Source organism: Oryzias latipes, chromosome 1, assembly GCF_053564925.1.
Source record: "Oryzias latipes strain Hd-rR chromosome 1, Olatipes_Hd-rR_3.1".
Lineage (NCBI taxonomy): Eukaryota > Metazoa > Chordata > Actinopteri > Beloniformes > Adrianichthyidae > Oryzias > Oryzias latipes.
The window spans coordinates 19,717,129-19,738,267 of record NC_136237.1 but is presented as its reverse complement, the minus strand read 5'-3'; the positions used below and the strand labels follow the sequence as shown (position 1 = coordinate 19,738,267).

Below are 21,139 nucleotides of genomic sequence, written 5' to 3'. Positions count from 1 at the left end.
GGGCGGGGGGGGGGTTGTTTTATGAGTTTCAAACGCAAAGATGAAAACTGAAAAGTTCAAACTGGAATCCGACTGATTCCTGACAATAGTAAAAAGTCGATTCCCACTCTTCCCCTCTGTCTCTTCTCCGTTCAACAGGAAGCAGCTGTTTGCGTGTGAAAAATGGGAGACGTGGGGGAGGGAGGAAAACGCAGGCCAGACAGAGCCTTTCTGGTCCTTTCATCACTCTGCTGTAAAAAAAAAAAAAAAAAAAAAAAAAAACTGCTCCAACTTTTCCCAAACTTTGACAAAAAGTTTGGATTTCCCTAAACTGACACCCCACCCCCACCCCAACCAGATACAAGCCTCGACAGGCAGGACGAGAGACCTCAGCGGGAGGGGGGAACGCGAGGCCGTGACCCCGTTGCTGATCTGTAGGGTCACAGCAAAAAGGAAACACAAAAACGGAAGACTCCGATTGGTTTGGCAGGACCTGGGCAGTGGGAAAGGGGGGGGCTTTTTGGAGGCTAAAGGGGAATTCCCCGAGATGGAGGAACAGGCGCATGCAAACAAAGACAGACGGCACATTGCTACAGACAGCTCACCGGCAACTAACTGTCTGTAGCAGCATTTCATCATTCACGCTATAGAAACATCAACACAGGTCGTCTTCATTAGGCCTTTAGTGATGTGGAGCAGAGGTTTGGTAATAAACGATCAGCTGAGCCTCCTTGTCTGCGGTAGAAGGTGTGTGTGAGTGTAGTTGGGGAAAAAAACGAGGAGGAGGACTGTTTCCTTTCATGCTGTACATGAGTAGATTAGGGGCTTTATTACGGCAATGACCTGAATAAGCTCACATTGTGCAGTGTGTGCATGTCGGCACTCGGGTTTATGCCACACATCCACTTCTTTACAATAACCAGTCAAAAGCTTTTGTCTTTTGGTGGGAAAAAAGACAAATGCTTTTTTAATCACTTTTTAAGGTGGAACGTGTTTTTTTTCCTTATATTTATGAGACAAACCCAAAAGAAGACAAATTAGAAAATTGTTCTTACAAGAATCCTTTTTTAAATTAGCTTTCTGACAAAAGATGTTAATTTTCAAACGTAGAAACATAATTTGCACAAATTACTGTCAAGAAAATATAAATGTACACAAAATGACATATTTTGCCCACAAAGTGACCACAGGGAGAGCATATTAAATTAGAAGTCATATGTGGTTTGGCTTTTAAGTTCGATCAGGGATGGAAAATACAAAGAACCGTAAAACATTCAACATTTTTTTAAATGAATTTGATTTTAAAGAATATGTGCTGCCTGTGCTTTTGAGAAGCAAACATTTTCATCCACTTTCTGAGGAGAAAGCAAAACATGATGGGTTTTTTTCAGATAATCTTGGTACACATATACTTCCCTGCTAAAACTAAGTCAATAGAGTCAAAAAAAAAAGTCATATTTAATACTTTACTTACACCATCCCATTCTATTTCTGACAGTTTCCAGTGGTCCAGATTTAAGAGCATTTGCTGATTCACATTTTGCCATCAAAAAGGTAATGGATCTTGTAGATATCAAATTTAGGCAGGTTTCAAATGAAAAACATTATCAATAATGTGTCTGGCAGCAGAATTGCCCCCTTAAAAAATTGGGGAAGCTGGAATAAGCTTTAAACCAAGAGAAATTATATTACCGGTAAAAAAAGAGAACATTATGGACTGTCTACACTATATATCGCTGTATAGTATGATTCCTTACTAAACAATAATAAGTATTAATAATGTGTTTATTAGCTTCAATAAGACATTTATAAAACAACTTTTATGGGACATTCATAAAACATTCGCAGATGTTGGTTAAAAGCCGTTCTAAGGCATTTAGTAGTCATTTCAAAGTGCTATTAAGCTATAAATGTTAAAAATGTCTCATGTCTAGTTAAGCTTCTCAAATGCTAATAGATATTTTATAAATGTCTTATAAAGGCTTATAAACACATTATACATGCTTGTTCATGTCTTACAACTACTTTAATAGTGAGTCTTATTAGAAAGCATTACCAACAGTAGTGTATAACTAATGTGCACCATAATACTATGGTGCTAAACTATGGTAACTCCTTTATGGAGTTGTGTGCTGGGCGGGGGGCAGTGCAGGCAGAGACTTGAAGAGGCTTAACAAACTGGTTAGGAAGGCCGGCTCTGTCCTGGGCTGCACACTTGAGTCCATCGAGGAGGTGGCGGACAGGAGGATGTTAGCTAAGCTGACATCCATCATGGATAACCCCTCCCACCCCCTGCACCAAACTGTAGAGGCGCTGACCAGCTCCTTCAGCACAAGACTGTTGCACCCTCAGTGTAAGAAGGAGCGCTACCGCAGGTCATTCCTCCCCACAGCCATCAGACTGTACAACACCGTGTCAAAGTGACACTCCACGGTCCCAGGGTGTTTTTTCATTCACTCATTTATTTATTTTCTTTTGTTGTAGTTGTTTTTCAATTTTAAATTGTTTTTTATTCCTAAACAGTTGTTTGTTTTTGTTTTTGGTGTGAACTTCATTAGTTATTTCTGTATTTTGAAAAAAAATTTGTTATGTTTTTTTACAGACCGCATGTTTTTTACACTTTTACAGCTGTATTTATTTGATATTTAATATTTATTTCTTTATTTAATAAGAATCTCATTTTTGATAATAATTTTTCACAATAATTTTAGTAATATTTTTAATTGTCATTTTTAATTGTCATTTAAATGTCATTTGTGATGTCCTTTATTGATGTTATATTATATAGATTATTTCTGAATGTTGTGTTGCTGCCACAGATAAATGAAATTTCCCCATTGTGGGATTAATAAAGTCATCTATCTATCTATCTATCTATCTATCTATCTATCTATCTATCTATCTATCTATCTATCTATCTATCTATCTATCTATCTATCTATCTATCCATCTATCCATCCATCCATCTATCCATCTATCTACTAAAATCAAAACAATCTACATGCATAATGTAGGAAAGGCCAAACAAACACCTGGTAAAAACAGTTTCATGAAGACATTGTGACCAGTCCATTTGCTGTAAGCACAAAACTCTTTTTAAAGTAAGACAATATCATTCTTACTGTAGGACTTCGTGTTTCCAGATATTTAGAGTACAACGGTTTCTAGAATTGGCTTTGGGCTTTTTATTAGAGATTGAAAGCTGAAACGACACATTTTGTATTATGAGATGTTTACTAACAAATAAGTACAATTTCAAAGACAAAGTCATGGAGAAACGATCGAGGCTGGTCTCTAGTAGATGCTCATCTGCTCATTCACGTCTCTTTTTCTTCCTCTGCTGTGATATTAAGTTAAAATTTGAGGCTTCCACATCCTGAGAAGTGCTTTCGCTGAATCACAACATCCAGCTTTTTATTCCTCTGGGCATTTAGGGCATCTGTGCAGCTGATGACAACGGTAATCGCCACCATCAGGGCTTGATGTACGGCCGGTTTCCATTGCCGAATGCAGATCCTGCTGTTTACTTCCTATATTCAACTGTGTGTGTATCTGGGTGTGGTGGGCTGAGAGAACGGCCTTTGCTTGCGTTCACTACTTTTACCGTCTCTCCCTCTGTGAGTCTCTTCTTTCATAAAGCTCTACTCATCTCTACTTTCCTTTAGATCTTTTTGTTTTATTACCCTCCTCTTCAGAGTTCCTTCCTCCCGCTGGCCAACGGTCCGCGGAGCTCCAGCTGTGCCTGGGAAAAGCTGACTGTGGTATCCCCGGAAAACCTCTCAAGAGCGGAAAATGCGGAGGACAGGATCTGGCTCAGCACATTTTTTACTTGTATTATTACAGGAGAGGGCTGATGCTGCTCATATTTTCTATCACTACCCGAACCGCAACGTTACTTACACCACTTCAACTGTCTAAAAAGCTGCTCACAAGACTGGCGAAAGCAGGCCATAAAAGGTGACTCCCTAAAAATAAAAGCTTAAAGGAGGCTGGTTCTACGGTGGCCCTGAAGGACAAATCACATCAAACAAATGACTCAAAGCAGAAACATATTAAAGATAAAGACGACAAATGTAAAAGCAAAACAAGATTATATTTTAAAACCCATAAACATCATCATCCAATCAGTGGTGTCCCATGATACCCACCTTTTCTGGTTTCTTATTTTGTTTGATTTTGTAATTTCATTTTAATTTCTGGAAATAACTTTTGTTTTCTAAAAATATTTGTTTTTGTTTTGATTTCTAAAATGTAATGTTTTTTATTTTTTTATTTGTTGCTGTGATTTTGAATATGGTTTGGTGCAAAGTAATTTGTTGATGCGATTTGCCCTTCAGGGCCACCGTACATTTTGTGATCCAACAACACTTAAAAACCTTGATTTTAATTCTTAGTTTTAAGCAGGTTATAATTCAGTAAAGACCGTTGACTGTACATGACAACTGGAGTGAGTGACCCCTCCATCCAAACAGGAAGTACCTGCTGGTCTCAAAAAGGCAAAATCCCATGGACTTCCATAGAGAAATATACAGCTATCATTCAGTCATTATATTTGTCAGAAATGCCATTCTGACTCTGATTCCCGTTTTAACATGTTTTTGCTAATTCTTTTCATTATGTTCTGCCTGTAGTGCAGGTTGTTCGAGTTATAGACTGACCAATCAGTTGCCTCAATAAAAGCATGTTGAACGTTTGATTGACAAAGCGTTTTGATTGACAGATTCACCCAAGCATGGTTTCAGTTGTAGGGGTGTTGACTTCCATCAAGCTCACTCCTGCTTGACAAGGGTGGTTACCATAGAAACGTTTACTCAGTCCAACTCGGACCAATTGCTGCTTATTGACAATTTCTGATTCCAACATGGCAGCATCTGTACCGAAAAATGACTTCATTTGGTTGGAGCTGGATTCATTTTATACGGGTGACGTCACGCTCACTCAGTCACCTTCTCATAAAGAGTTAATGGTAAGTAAGGACTGATGTCTTGCTGTGTGATTGAGTGGTTAGAAATGGCCCTAATAGCAGTTAAACAGGTGTAACTAACTAACAGTGGACAGTCCAGTGTCCCGTGCTGTCAAAATGAGGCAACTTCAACTTTACACCTTCATCCAACTAATATCAACCACCTGCACAGATTTGCAACATATGTACCGTCATATTTTTTCTTTTTTTTCTTCTTCTTTTGGACTACGGTGGATCTGGCTTGTTATTGCTGGACTGAAAAAGCTATCTGGAATGGCTAATTAGTTTGATTCGTTTTTGTCCTCCATTGAACATACAACTCTTGTGATAAATTGTTTAAAAATACCCTACTTCTTTTGTTTTTATTTACACCTTGCATGCTTATTTTAAGCATTTAATGCTATAGTCTTTTCGTTTTTAGGACTTCATATTTTATTTATATTTTTTTGTCTGGGTATAATTTAAGCTGGCTTTATTGGCCAGGTATGTTGATGGCAGACCAAGCAAACCCGAACACAGACAGACATTTCAATCAATTTGCGCTCAGAGCGAGCAGCATTTGAACCATCGTCGCTTTGACCAAAGAGAATGAATATGTCTGAATATGTCTATAGGCTGTAAGGACATACAGCACACAATTCTTTTGTAAAAGGTAAAAATATAGCTATAACTTCCTGAATTGTCCCTTTTTTTGTTGACAAGTGGCTCTACATTTGTTTTAAACGTAGAGCCACTTGTATGCCACCATGTATTGTGTGGTTGAAAAGTACATATAATAGTTATATCTCTTGTAAAAGCATTCTAAGTAGTATTTTAATTACGATGATGTCATTTTTAGCCAAAATAAAAAGATGCACACACACACACACATTTATAGAGGGGTACATTTCTTCCAAAGTCAGATTTTTATGCAACACAATGTCACCCCACTGCAACACTTCTCATTAGCATGTCAAACACACTGAGTGGGAGCGTTTGGAAGAAAATACCGCTCAACTGCACGATTAAACTTGAGGAACTGTCTGTTCCATAAATAACTAACAGGCTTCTTTCTTGCACTTATGGAAACAGGCAGGGATGTTATCAGCCTCAGAAGAACTTTATCTTTCATTTCAACCCCGTCTTCGGTGCGTGGCAGGAGAAGCGGCAGAATGACAAAAGCAAGAACATTCGGTGTTTCCTTTTTCTTTTTACTTTCTCTGTATGCATTTTTGAAAAACACAGTAGGGCATGGCATGAAAGAATGGTGAGAAAAACCCAAAAGTATGAGAGTTCGGGCCGTTAGTAATGAGATTTGTTGGTGTGCCTGCAGCAGCTCAGATTTGTGGAGTCCTAAATCTGACGTGTTTTCTGCTGGCCTCCGACGCAGGGAAATTTATAATTGCTATCAATTATTGTAGAAGAAGCTGTGGGTATTTATTCAGAGAGAAATCCACCAACTTTAGTCGCCTTTGACTTCTAAAGATATTTTTGTTTCGAGTCAGAAAAACTGTAAAATGTCAAATCAAAAAAGCACAGCAGTAGAGGCTGGATTCTGCAGAGCTGCACTGATACAAAAAGTCGTAAAAGATGCATGTTTTTCTAATACCTTCAAGCAAACCTGGGAGATGATAACAAAGCTTAAGCTATCCTGATTTATCTCCACAGCAGCTTTTCCTTGGGCAAGTTTGATTTTTTTTCTTATGTCAGCTTAATACTGACCACGTTTGTTCTCCAGAGGCAGGAAAAATGAACATTTTATGTGATCAGTCATGTGAAATAAATGCTACGCCACAACTTCTCCAGAAAAGATGGTTTCATCTCTCCATTTGGACATAGAAAAAGACATTTGTTTGCAGCTATTTTTGCAATGTTTATTTAACCACAAAAAGTAATAACTCCTTTAAATGTTTTTCTTTGTGCCTCATCCCACACCAACCACAGATAAGACAAAGCAGTCTGACCTAAAGCTGTTCATGTCACACGGGCAGCATGTTAAGTGCGAGGAAGTGGCTCTTACCCGACTATAGATGGTTTCGTCCACGATAAACGTAAAGACGAGGTGAAAGGTCAAGCTTGCGGCGCTGGGAAGACGTTAGAGCCGCCGTGTCACTGGCCATTCAGCGCAAACAAAAGCAGCTGCCACAGTGCGGGCAGACAGCGAAAACAGCTGGTGCTGCAGTGTGGTGAGCACTCATTCACAGCATTCTGTTCAACCACTTTGGGTCATTACAGTTGGTCTGGGCTGTTATGTATCTGTTGTACCTGGCTAAAAAAATAATTAAAAAAAATTTTTTTTCAAGCTCATATTTCCCCAAACTTTACTTTCCGTATTTTTTGGAGTATTAACAGTGTTGTTGTTTTTTTTTCCATAGTTTGGCCAGGGGTGTGTGTTATTTTCAGTAGAGACCTATTTGTAGGTTATTTCCCCACTAACAATCGATCGTGCTATAGCGCTTGTTTCCTACTGACAACCACTAGAGGGTACTGTAGGTGTGTGTAACAGTTTCTGCGACTGACAGCAATGCAGAAGAAGAAACACCCTCCAAAACAGTCATGGAGGGGAATACATTCAGTTGAAACAGCCTAAAAAATATCAGGATTCCGAAGCGTTGCACTTCTCTTCCAAAAGTGCAACTTATACTCAGGAGCGACTTGTTTATGACTTTTTGTTCCTTATAATGCATTTTTAAGCTCCTGTGATTTTTTACTCCATAGCGACTTATACTTCAGAAACTACAGTCCTTCAGACATAGAAAAACCTCCAAGGAGCAAAGAATTAAAAAATGATAGACCAGAAAACCTGAGTAACCAACTTCGGAACCCCATCTACCAACAACCGCACGCATTACAGATCACATCTGAAGCTGTCAAATAATATGCAGAACGAACAGAAAGCATGCTTGAACAAAACTGCAACGTTTTTATTTAAAACATGACTTCATCTTCCATCTTTTTAAACTGACTGCACAATAAGGAAATCCAGAGGCCTCTCTCGTGTTGATCAGTGTGTGCTTAATATGGAGTTACAAAGGAAAAGAACTGCTCTGTCATTTACGAGCTGCTTCAGATTGTGTTGGCTGCATGCGACTAGAGATGAACCTCCACGGGGCTCCACTTTACCAGCCTCAGTTCCAGGCAAGAGGAAAATAATTACACCATTGGAAAGTCTCCAAATATAAAAATAAAAAAAAGTAGGAATATTTCCTGCACCTTCACTCAGTACAGCTCTAAGCAGATCTCTCATGTTTATTTTTTAACAGTCATATCGCCGTTTTATTCTCAGGTGTATTGAGTATTTCTATGATGATTAAATCAGAGAAAAATGACGCTTTCTGCGGCAAGAGTACATACAGACGAATGAAAAGCTGCAGACAATAGTGTTTTATTCCTTTTTTTAAACATCAGTTTAAAAATAAAAATAAAACTTTCCTAATATTCGAGACTGGATTATAATAACTAATGTTGGTAGTCTAAAAAGGAAGAGCATCTAGGGGACTGTGAGAAATCCTCAAAAGCCATCCCCTTTTAAGAAGATCTATAATGTTTTTTGGGGTATTTGGAGGTTATTATTTTGATACAGTCCGAATCCTAGTGTTTCTGAGTATGACCTATGAGATAATTGGTGTCTTTCCAACTTGCTCGCAAGTATGAGTGCTGTGCAGAACTAAGACAATGAATTTTGGAATTAAAAACTTGGATTTCCCATGTAAAGGAAGCTATTGAGTTGCTTATCATAAAAGGTAACGTACCGGGCAGCAGTGGATGCAGTTTATGTTTATCAGACAAATCTGCAATGGTACCCATATATTTTAAAATAACTACTTTACTAATGGAAATTTGTGAGCAAATACTGAAAATTAAGAAAGGCCAGTTTAGCAAAGAACTGTTTCTTAAATTAGACAACTGGCCAGGAGTCTGCTGAAAAACCTAGAGTATGGAGTCTAAAGGGTAGAAAAATGTTCATTAAATTTGCAGTTCTGAACTACTATAAAAGTTAAAGGCCATGTACTCTGCAGTAACACTACAGTTATAATTAGTTTTTAGCAACATTCCAATAAAAATATATAACAGCACTCACAGGAACAAGCTTAAATACCATAGCGGTGATCAAGTGAGCGTGTAGCTGTATTATAGAAAAACGTATGATAATGTAACATGTATTACATATCAAGTTTAAATTTGTTGTTTTTTTCTGAGGGATTTATAATCCATGGTCATTGATTAAACTATTTAAAATAAAAGTTTAAAGCTTTTACTTTGATAGAACACTTTGTTCTCTGATGCCTCAATAAGAAAATAAGAGCTCAATATTGGTGTTCCTCCTTTTTCTTGCTCCCCTGTCCTTCCCATCCATGGGTTTCCAGTTTAAAAGAATTTCCACATGGTGCTGCTTGTTTCATGGAAGGATTTACAGAAACATCCAAGCTCATATGGAGTCAAACGTAACACTCCGACGACACTCTGCTGAGATACTATTAAATTAACCAGAATGTGACGAGCGAGCAGAGACGGCCAACTACAAATCTTGACCCTTTGCCAAGCAGTTTGCACTAAAACTAACAACAGATAAACAGATGAAAGCCGAGCCTTTTTTATCGAGCCCAAAACAAAGCAACAAACCGGTCCGATGGCCTGACAATGCTATTGTTGTGACTTGTTGCAGCTCATTTACGTAGAGTTTGTGACTCATTTTAGAAGCAGAAACATTAGTGATGTTTATGTTTTACAGACACTAGAGATCCTGGAAGATAAGGAGGTTGGACATAGCTAAAGGCAAACCAACACAGTGAGGGTAAACAGCAGGAACTATCGGCAGTAAGAAATATCTGATGCTGTAAATGATCATCTGATTAGTGAATAACCCACAATAGCTAAAGCCAGTCAAGTAGGATTACAAATGTCTTAGGGCAGTAAAACCCCTCACTACAAACTTTACACACTTTTCTCAAACTGACATTTACATTTTGCTCTCTTTGTTTAAACTCTAAAAGTTCAGACCTTCCCAGAAAAACAAGTCCAGTATTATAGAATGAAAACAAAGATCCTATCACGATCAAAGATTTGGCAAACTGAATGTTTTCTGTACAGGTGACCCAGCATGAAAGAGATAGATTGACAAGATCAACAGCCAATCAGGATGCAGAACACAGTGCACTTCAGAGAAAAGCGTGTAAAGTTGCACAGACAAAATCTGCAAAAGAACAAGATCTTTCAATCATTCAGTTCTGACATAATAATGTCCAAAGTGTCTCAGATTTGACTGTAGCTAAGCACAAACACAACACGAACACAATCAATAGGCAGATTCCCCTATTGATGTAAAACAGGGAAAAACAAGGAACCTTACTTAAAAGGATAGATATAAGCTTAAAAGGATAGATATAAGAGATCTATAATGCTGATCAACACATTTCACACACCTAAGGGTGTGACAGCTAGCACACACCTGAGCTTGCACACTGGAGGGGCCAGATCAAAGATCTTGTACAATGCGCATGCGCTCCCAGGCCTTTGTGACATCACAACATCTTATCAATTAAAAACAAGTGTCATTGCGAGGATTGGCAGCGATTTAAAAGGAGAAATACTCAGAAATGCAAAAATGAAATGATTTATTTATAATTCGCTCTTTCTCATAAGAAACACGTCACAGTGGAAATCACAAAGTTTGATTTTTAAAGAATTTATTTTTGCATAATGAAGCAGAAGTATTTAACTCCTGAAAACAAAAAAAGAGTTCTGTTCCTCAGAGACCTGTTACTTCCTCTTTGAGAAGCTCTTTCATCCTCCACTGGTTATTAATGTCACAAGTTTGAACTGGTTTCATATATTATTATTAGAAAATGGAAGATCACTGGCAATCTCCCTCCACCTGGGGCTCCATGCCAGACCTCACCTGGTGGGAAGCAAATGATCTGACCTCAATCCAACAGACAGTCTGTGGAGGGAGTTGAAAGTCTGTGTTGTTCGGCAACAACTCCAAAACATTACAGCTTTGAAGAAGATCTACATGGAAGAATGGGCCAAAACAACAACTATACTGCAAACCTGAAGAAATCCTAAAATAAATTGTTGACAATCAGGGTTTCTTTTGTTGTTGAAATTAACTAGATAATTATTTTCCGCACCATTATACACATAAATTCTTTAGAAATCTCAGTGTGATGTCCTGGATGATATATATTTTTTACATTCAATCTCTTACATTGTATCTAAGATTAACATTACAGAATGGTATTGATATAGATGGTATAGATGAATTGATGAATCGAATAGATGGTATAGATGAATTGTATCTAAGATTAACATTACAGAATAGTATTGATATAGATGGTATAGATGAATTGATGAATCAAATAGATGGTATAGATCAGTGTTTTTCAACCTTTTTGAGCCACGGCACACTTTGACCTTGAGAAAAATCCCGCGGCACACCAGCATCCCAAAAAAAAAAAAAAAAGCAGAAACTCAGTCTGTTTTGATCTACAGCCCCCCCCCCCCCCCCCCCCCCCGGCAATCTGACGTGCATTTTTGTGATAATTGTGGCAGAAAAAGCAGGAAGTTGCAGATGTTTTTTCTAGAAGATGTAATAAAAGTTAAGTTACATACAAACTGTATGTTCGTTGTGGTTTCAAGACGTGTAAGGACGACTTATTGTACGCTGAGGCGCTGTCCCTTTAAGCTAATGCATCATGGGAGATGTAGTGTAAAAACTGCGACCAAACGGCAGAAAGACTCGCGTCTCTGAGCTTCATGGTTTTGTTCACTTGTTCCACGGTCTCATACCGGATTCTGTGGAAAGTTACACCGCTAAAGACAAGCTTTAGCTGGTGTTTTTGTCGGAACTGACTGAGTTATGAGCTAAATTGGAACAAGGAAGTGAATACTTTAAACACTTCTGATTGGTCAGACTGATGACATGTGATTAAGCCTCAAGAATGATTGGTGGAGTCGTGGAGACAGTAAAAGCTGCGGGACTTTTCAGAAAACAGTTATAGCTGCAGCTAAATCGCGTTACCGTCATTCTTATAAAAATGTATTTAATAGAATCAAATAAACACAAAGAAAAAAGTATTTTACGATCTTTCATATTCCTAACTACTCAGTGTTTCAGGACCTGTTTGGATGAACAAAGAGCTGATTTCCTGGAGATGGGAAATGTTTTTAGATCAGTGAATGAGGGCAATTTTCCACGGCACACTTGCCCATCCCCCACGGCACACCAGTGTGCCGCGGCACACTGGTTGAAAAACACTGGTATAGATGAATTGTATCTAAGATTAACATTACAGAATGGTATTGATATAGATGGTATAGATGAATTGATGAATCGAATAGATGGTATAGATGAATTGTATCTAAGATGAACCTTACAGAATGGAATTGATATAGATGGTATAGATGAATTGTATCTAAGATGAACATTACAGAATGCTAGTTGAACCCCAATTTTATATCAACTAAACACCAAGAACTGAATGGCAGCTGCTGGAAATGACAGGCTTTGTAAAACCAATAGAGTTCGTCTCTGCTCCACTTACCAGTTGGAACTCTGAGCGTCGTGCATAGGCTTGCTGTATGCCGGCGTCAGCCCACAGCGAGCTCAGCGCCATCACGTACAGCTGGAACTCACTGGGCTCCACGCCCGAGGCCCCCACACGCCCCTCCCATGACATCACCAGCATGCCCTGCTTCTCATTCTCACAGCTCTGCCAGGTGATGCCCAGCTTGTCTCGGGCGTCCACCAGCACGCGCATGCCCTGCGGAGACACAAAGGCGCCACACAGGCAGTACAGTTGAGCATGGTTGCGTTGTTTCTGGTTACATGTCAGCAGAAAAAGTCAAGAGTAAGTACAAAAACACATGATCATAGACACGGAGGCATCAAGGGAAGGGGTGGTATGAGAGTTGCTATCCTTTTATACTTCTTCATTTTATACTTCTGCTGTTTATCAGATAATTTTCTAAAGTCGGACCTAACACAGGAAAAAAAACTCTTTTTAGGTGTCAAATTGTGGAAGTGTGCTATTCTCTGACCTTTTCAGTCATTTTTAAAGACTGTTGATGCAGTGAACAAATGTGGTTCAACTGGATTTAGATTTCCTTTTTTGATATGTAACAAAACTCCATTATCATGTTCAAACAGCCCCCAGAAGAACAAAAGTTCTCCCGCAGCAGCTGAGATCTTTATTTTCAAAAAGATCACTTTGTTATCAAACCCTGTGCATCTCAACAGCCTCCCTCACAGGGTGCAATGCTCTTTCTTAGACCTCGTGATCTCCCAAAAATGTGTGGTGTGTCTTTGCATGTTTAGCACGTCTCTGTCGATGACTCATGAGAAGCTAATCTCTTTGTAAAACACGTAGTGAGGATCATTTCCAGATGAATATGGCACCTTTAGCAGCACCAGTGCAGGCCTAATAACACCACTGGATCCATAACCTGGTTTCCTTAAAAAAATGATTAGGAAGTCCTCCCAAACTTCAAACCAAAGAAGTTTTAAAAATAAACTTCCCACTGAGAGAGGTGGATGTGCAGCAAGGGGTGGTGTATGAGCAAAACACAAGTGTTTTTGCACTTATGCAACAGTGGTGTGTGTTTGTTTGCTGATCTGTGTGCAGTCTAACATCGATGGCCTTGGTGACTCATATGTGCTCCCCTTAAAGACTAATACTCTGCTGAAGACATTGTTTTTGATGGGGATCTATGTTGGAATGTTTCAAAAACAAGCAAGACGAACGACGGCCTCAACAACAGAAGATGCCCCATGTTACGACTCAACACCAGCATGGTGCTGGCGGTGAGATTGCAGGCTGAGTAAGCTTGAATCACATCTAGACCAGGTCTGTGTTAGTCTATCAGCCCCTGGTGGTTTAAGGAAGGGACAGTCTATTGCACAATCCTCCATACTTGTGTTTTCAAGTGCTTAAAGAGCCATCTGATTCCTGTGGGTTAGTCTTCAACTACAAGACAGTTCATAAGCTGTGATTCCATTCTGGGTAAAATGGGCCCCCAACAAGTTATTTTTTAGCTCAACAATTTCAGATAAGACATGATTCTTACTATTGGTCAAATTTGTAAGGCCCTAACAAGGTGCCCATCCCGTAATGTGATGAGACTAGTTAATTTGGGGTCCTAGACAATCAGAAGGGCTGGATGATATGAGTAAAACTTGTGATGTGCGATATTAGTGGTCAATATTGCGATGACGATATGACTTGTGATACATAAACATAAAGCAAAAACAACTAATACATAATTTCACTTCAACTTAAATTAAACTCCAAATGACCTACATGGGAGGCAAGCGTCTAGCATGAAAGGTCTCCATTCGATTGGTCGAAAAACGTAAAGGGCTCTATTTGATTTGTTAAATACTTCAAGTTGCCATGAGATTGTTTGAACATGTTTGTAAACATTTAAGGTCACCATTTATGGTAGTTTACGCTGTCTTTTACTGAACGTGTATCGCACAAGCTGATATTGCAATAATGATAAATTTGTGACTCATTGTGCAGGCCTAGACCAAAGACAGCTAAATATCTCAGGATGACATCATTCCCATAAACCCATCTCTCTCTTAATATTCATGCCAACTTTGTCCTCTTCAAGATCACAGCGCTGCTTACACCCGCAGGAATTTTTATTAGATAAAAAGTAGAGTGCACCCCGGTCGACAAAATACAAAAAAAAAACTACGAAAAGCTCAGGACGATGGACCAAACAGGTTTTGTGAAAATAATTAACCATAGGAAGTTCATGTCCCTGCAAGCAAAGGAAGAAGCCACTGACGATCACTAAGGTGTAGCAGAGATAGGAGGATAAGATATGAAGGACCTAAACTAGAAAGGTGGCATAACTAAAACTGTTACAAGTGTTCAGCTCTATTCCAAAGAAGAAGCACAGGACAGAAGTCTTGCAAAAGGTTATGGAAAGCCAAAGTCAATATTTTTTTGTTTCACTTTAATGTGAGTTAAGATGGGTTTGTGGTCGTCAAGGATTTAAAACTGTACTCTTGGTGTATTTTTATAAATGACCTCCACTCTGCTTTTATGGTCTTTATCTTCTCAAACCAAAGTGCACACATCTGTGTGTTTTCTTCCTGCTACACCTCAACAGATAGACTGAAGACTTTTGCATTCATGGTGTTAGTTGGCTCTGTTGGTGAGTGACAATATGACACAGTCAACTGTTGCTCTCCTGCCAGTTTACCTACCAGCGGAGAACTAAACAAGGTAACTTCAGACTGTTCCCCACTGACCTGAAGTGTCTGCTGCAAAAGCGGCTTTAATGGTGAGTAAACACATTAGTTATTGCAGCTGTCAGATCGTCCAAACGCCAAGGCAAAAGAACATCAGAGATGGCAAAAGCTTTGATGAAACTCCCCCGTCTGACTGGACGGCGGATAGAAACTGTTTGATTCACCGCTCTGTGGATGTAAGCAATTCACGAAGGATTTTCCAGAGAAAATGTAAAAGTGTTGAACCCTTTTCCTTCTGTGTTGGAGGTTCAAAGAAATGTCTGCGTGCAGGAAAATGCTGGAAACAAATGCTAAATGATTGCGAACAAAGATCAACTAAAGAAATTCTTGGCAGAAATGAATATTTCCCACCTGTGACCCTTACACACATACAGGTAAAATTAAATTAAGCTACATTGCTGGTTGAACACACACCAAAGCATCATTGTGAAGCTACGTACAAACTGAGGATGTGGTGCGCATTCAAGAACGCACTAAACGGGCATTTTTGAACTGGACTGTCACTACCTGATACTAGCAACATGTACACACAGTTGGAAGAGGCTTGGTAAGAAATGTTGAAGCGGTTCAAATCTCACAAATCTTGTTCCAGGCTTTTTTTTCACAGCTCTATCCCAATTTATGAAAGACTTGTCATAGAATTCTGTCCAGGTACAAACCGCAATTATTAATTCTCTTTAATGATCACTTTTCCAACGGTGTGCACTTCCATGAATTGAAAAGAACACTACCAATACGTGTCTAGTGAATATGAACCCCTGATTGGCTACACTTTTTTTAAGTAGAGCATGAAAGAGGACTTAGAAAAAGTTGGGTAGCGACGCGTAAATGTGAGAGTTCGACAACATACAGTCAATTCAGTTTCTGTACAATACCACAGTGAATTTTAAATAAAATAACTCGGATGCCATTAAAATGCCATGTGAAAAACTAAAGCCTTTTTTAAACACAATCCCTTCATTTCATGGGCTGGTAAGTGATTTGACAATTGACTTCCATGCTATTGCATGGGCAGGTGTGGGCAATTCCCTTGTTATGTCATTATGTGTGAAGCAGATAAAAGGCCTGGAGTTGATTAGAGGACTCGTGCTTGCATTTTGAAGATTTCACTGTAAACAGACAACATGCGGTCAAAGGAGCTCTCCATGCAGGTGAAAGGAGCCATCATTAAGCTGAGAAAACAGAAAAAAAAACATGCCAGAAATTGCTAGAGCATTAGGAGTGGCTAAATCAACAGTGTGGTACATCCTGAGAAAGAAAGAAAGAAAGCACTGGTGAACTCAGCAACGCAAAAAGAGCTGGACGTCCACGGAAGAAAACAGTGGTGGATGATCGCAGAATCATTTCTATGGTGAAGAGGAACCTGTTCACTACAGCCATCCAAGTGAACAACACTCTCCAGGAGGTAGGCGTATCAATATCCAAGTCTACCATCCAATATCCAAGTCTACCAAAGAAGACTGCATGAAAGTAGGTACAGAGGGTACACTGCAAGATGCAAGCCATTCTTTGGACAGATGAAACCAAAATCAACCTCTACCAGAATGATAGCAAGAGAAAAGTATGGAGAAGGCGTGGAGAAGCTCATGATCCAAAGTATACTACATCATCAGTAAAACACTGTGGAGGCAGTGTGATGGTCTGGGCGTGCATGGCTGCTAGTGGCACTGGGACACTAGTGTTTATTGATGACGTGACACAGGACAGAAGCAGCCCAATGAATTCTGAGGTGTTCAGAGACATACTGTCTGCGCAGATCCAGGTGAATCCAGCCAAACTGATTGGGCGGCGTTTCATAATACAGATGGACAACGACCCAAAACATACAGCCAAAGCAACTCAGGAGTTTATTAAAGCAAAGAAGTGGAATATTCTTGAATGGCCAAGTAAGTCACCTGATCTTAACCCAACTGAGCAGCATTTCACTTGTTGAAGACCAAACTTCAGACAGAAAGGCCCACAAACAAACAGCAACTGAAAGCTGCTGCAGTAAAGGCCTGGCAGAGCATTCAGAAGGAGAAAACCCAGCATCTGTTGATGTCCATGAGTTCAAGACTTCAGGCTGTCATTGCCAACAAAGGGTTTTCAACCAAATATTAGTAATGACCATTTTGTTTTCAGTTATTTCATTTGTGACTTACTTTACTTACTAGCCCATGAAATGAAGGAATTCTGTTTAAAAAATGCTTTAGTTTTTCACATTTTTATGCAATCTTTTTGTTCAACCCATGAAATAAAAGCTGAAGGTCTGCACTTCAATGGCAGTTGTTTTATGTAAAATTCACTGTAGTAATGTACAGAAAACAAAATTAGAAAGATTGTGTCTCTGTCCAAATATTTATGGTCCTGACTGTATATGCGTGTTTACATAGACTTTTCATTGGAGGTGACTGCTTGAACGTTCGCTTCCAGTGTGCACGTGGTGTTACAAACAAATACTGATCGGGAGTGGAGATCTCGTTTCTGTATGGGGTAAAGTGTTTTTTTTTGTGTACACCAAAGACTTCAAAAGAGATCAGATCTTTTAGCATGATAAAAAAGAAACAAACATGGAGGAGGAGACTCTCTACATTCCCAAAAAGACAAATATGAAAAATGCTGTTAAACTACACCAGTTTGTCCTTTCCGCAGTGAGTTATCACTAGAAATGCCAAATAATAAGAGAATTGAAGCTTCTGGTTTTTTTTTTCTTTCCTCTTGCACATTTTTTGCCGTGTCATGGTTTTACGCTGGATGAGGCAAAGACATGGTGGAGGAGGATCATGATCACGATCTGTCCCAAGACTGGACAGAGTTTCAAGTGGAGGTGGGTGGTGAATACTGTCTTGTCTGTGGGGGAATGCAGGCCGACTCTTATCACCGTGTCTGGGCTGTGTGGCACTCAGGGCGGATGCGCTCATCCCTCTGGAATAGTCTGGTATTGTTTAGCTGGTGAAGGAGGCCCAGCCATGACAGCGAACAAAGGGACACATCACACACACTTCAGGATAAAAATATACACTGTGTCAATATGTGTGAAGAGCTTCAGGTGAACTAAGCTGCAGCTAGTTTTTTGCACGCTGATCTAGTACAAACAAGGGTATTTAGTTCCTTTGAGAAGAAACGTGGGGATGTTTCAGTCTTCTGGGGCAAAGTTCACACTATGACCTGGAATGGACTTTATTCAGTTTCTCGTCATGACTGATAAAGAAAAGCAGCAGAGCAGGAGCAGATGAACTTTGGCTTGTTTCTTTTAAAGTCCCACTCCGATCATCTTTTGATCCATTTTAAAAGCGTTCCCAGGGGTAAGGTGATTACAATTATGCGTTGTTTTTTTTAGCCAAAAATAAAATGCTGTCGTTTTCTAGGACAGTGTTTTTCAACCAATGTACTGTGGCGTGTGCCGTGGAAAATTGCCCTCATTAACTGATCTAAAAATATTTACCATCTCCAGAATATCAGCTCTTTGTTCATCCAAACAGGCAATATGAAAGATCATAAAAGAATGACGGTACCGCGATTTAGCTGTAGCGTCAGGTGTTTTCGGAAAAGTACGGCCCCTTTATCTATCTCCACCAATCATTCTTGGAGGCTTAATCAAACGTCATCAGTCTGACCAATCAGAAGTGGTTAAAGTCGTCACTTCCTTGTTTCGATTCTGCTCATAAAGTTGCTTAGTTCCAACAAAAAGACCAGCTAACGCTCAAATTTAGCGGTGTCGCTTTCCGCGGGATCTAAACAAAACAATGAAGCTCAGAGAAGAGAGTCTGTCTGGCGTTCAGCGGCTGTTTGCACTACATCTCCCATGAGGCATTGGTTTAAAGTGACAGGATCTCAGCGCACAATGAGTCTTCCTTTGACATCTTGAAACCACAACGAATACACATCAGACAGTTTTTAAATCTTCTAACTTAACTTTTATTACATCTTTTAGAAAAAAACAGCTGCAACTTCCAGCTTTTTCTGCCACAATAATTATCACAAACATGCATGTGAGATTGTAGAGGGGCTGTAGATCAATACAGACTATGAGTTTCTCCTTTTTTATTTTTATTTTTGGATGCTGGTGTGCCGCGGGATTTTTATCAAGGTTAAAATGTGCCGTGGCTCAGAAAAGGTTGAAAAACACTGTTCTAAGACAGTTCATTAGAAATTCACCTCTGAGTTGTGGGCGGGACTGTTAGCCTGTAGTGAGCCTACTTTCATTTCCCATCATCCCTTTGCTTACTCTCTCCCTCTAGCTTGAAACCCCTCAATCCCCCCAACCTAACATTAGCAGTGCAACAAAATGACGAGCAATAGTGGAGCTATCCAGCCGTACAGTTTTGATCCAGATACCAGCTCAGATGAGGAGAACAAATACGTTCATGGATCTATTTGTCTGCAGGTGGATGAATCAGAACGGAGCAAAGCAGACAGTGGCGTGTAGATTGTAACTTCTACCTAACAACTACAAGCTTTTTCAGTCAGCATTTTTTTCGTCTGCTCCTGATTCACCACAATTTGAAATCAAAAATACTCTGAAATGCAACTTTAATTTTTTTTCCATTTATATACGTCCTCAATCAAGAGAAAATACTATATGGACAAGTTAAAACATTATTGATTTTCAATAGAGTGGGTCTTGAAAGTAAAAAAAACAACAACAACAAAAACAACCCTGAGATGTAATCTTCTCACTTATGACTGTTTCTTCAAGCTTTTCTCCACTGATAACAAATCTTTCAGCTTCAGTAACAAATCTGCTCCCCTGATGATTATGCCTCACGTTACAGCTGCCCCTCCACGTGAGGATTCAATCCCTCCCCAAGCCTGAATCGTCTCCATACCTTTAGTATGTTCTCGTAGATGGTGTCCCGGAAGTCCAGCAGCGCTTTCTGGTCAAACTCCTGTCCGTTAATGATGCGCATTTGTTTGAGGAACGTGGACTTTCCGCTCTCCCCGGCGCCCAGCAGCAGGATTTTGACCAGCCGCCGCACGGCTCTCCTTTCCCGGGCCAGCATGGCGTCTATCTCGCGGCTCCTTCGCTTCGCCTCGCGCTCCTGCGCGGCGTTCCTTTCCCGGGTCCCCTCCTTGCTGCCGCCCGTGTCCCGACTGGCCTCGGCCGGGAGCAGGCAGCGGCTCAGAGTGCGGACCACTCCCGACATGGCGAGTCGTTGAGAGGGGAGGGGGGGAAAGTTTACCGAAACTCCACGGGAGAAATGTTCATCGTAGTCTGACGAGGTAGACACGGGCCAGTTTGTCTACTTTCTGTAGACAAGTCTCCAGCGGATCAATCGATGCGGGCTACATTAGTGGATGAAACTGTTATCAAGTTTCATTCCGGCAGACAAACCGTGTCCATCTTGTTCAGCCCGCGCCATCAAAGAAACAAACACAATGGATGAAAAGAAAACAAAGACAGCAGTAAGGAGTTAAATAAAAGTTCAAGCTAATCGGAAATTCCGTCTGTCTCCACAAAGCACAACAGATAGTCTCACAGTGGGACGGTCTATCAACTGTGTGATGCGGTTTGTGAACTTGAGGGCAGCCCCTGCGGGAGGCGGTGGGACGGTCACACAGGAGCGCAGCGTTACTGGCGCTTACCATCAGGGGGCGCTGGGGAGCGCAAAGAGAGGTGACACCGCACTACAGTTTTAAGGCAAAGAAGTTGTTTCAATGAACCAGGCAGCACAGGCAAATTTGGAAAACTGACAAAAAATATTTACTGCATTATATAACAAAACAATGAAGCTGAGGGCCCAGTAAACTACTCTTAAAGGATTGTCATAAACAAACTAAGAAAAATCAATCAAAAAAACGAACAATTGCATTTTGTGGTTCTAAACCAGGGGTCTGCAACCTTTTCCACTACAAGAGCCATTTGGTCCAGTTTCTTACAGACCAAATCCCAATAAGAGCTGCCAAGTCCCACTAAACCGGGGGTGTCCAAACTTTTTTCAAAGAGAGCCAGTGAGGTGAACATATGTGAGGGC

General features: G+C 40.0%; 1 protein-coding gene across 1 annotated transcript in view; it reads right to left on the bottom strand.

The window, feature by feature from the left end:
* Positions 1-20,698, bottom strand: part of gna12a (guanine nucleotide binding protein (G protein) alpha 12a) — a 32,494-nt gene extending 11,796 nt beyond the window's left edge. The window contains exons 1-2 of the mRNA XM_004065971.5: positions 19,994-20,698; positions 12,466-12,684 (exon numbers count right to left, since the gene is read on the bottom strand). Of these exons, the coding sequence (XP_004066019.1) occupies positions 12,466-12,684; positions 19,994-20,311 (537 nt within the window). The 5' untranslated portion in view covers positions 20,312-20,698. The remainder of the gene's footprint in view (positions 1-12,465; positions 12,685-19,993) is intronic.
* Between the last annotated feature and the right edge of the window lie 441 nt (positions 20,699-21,139).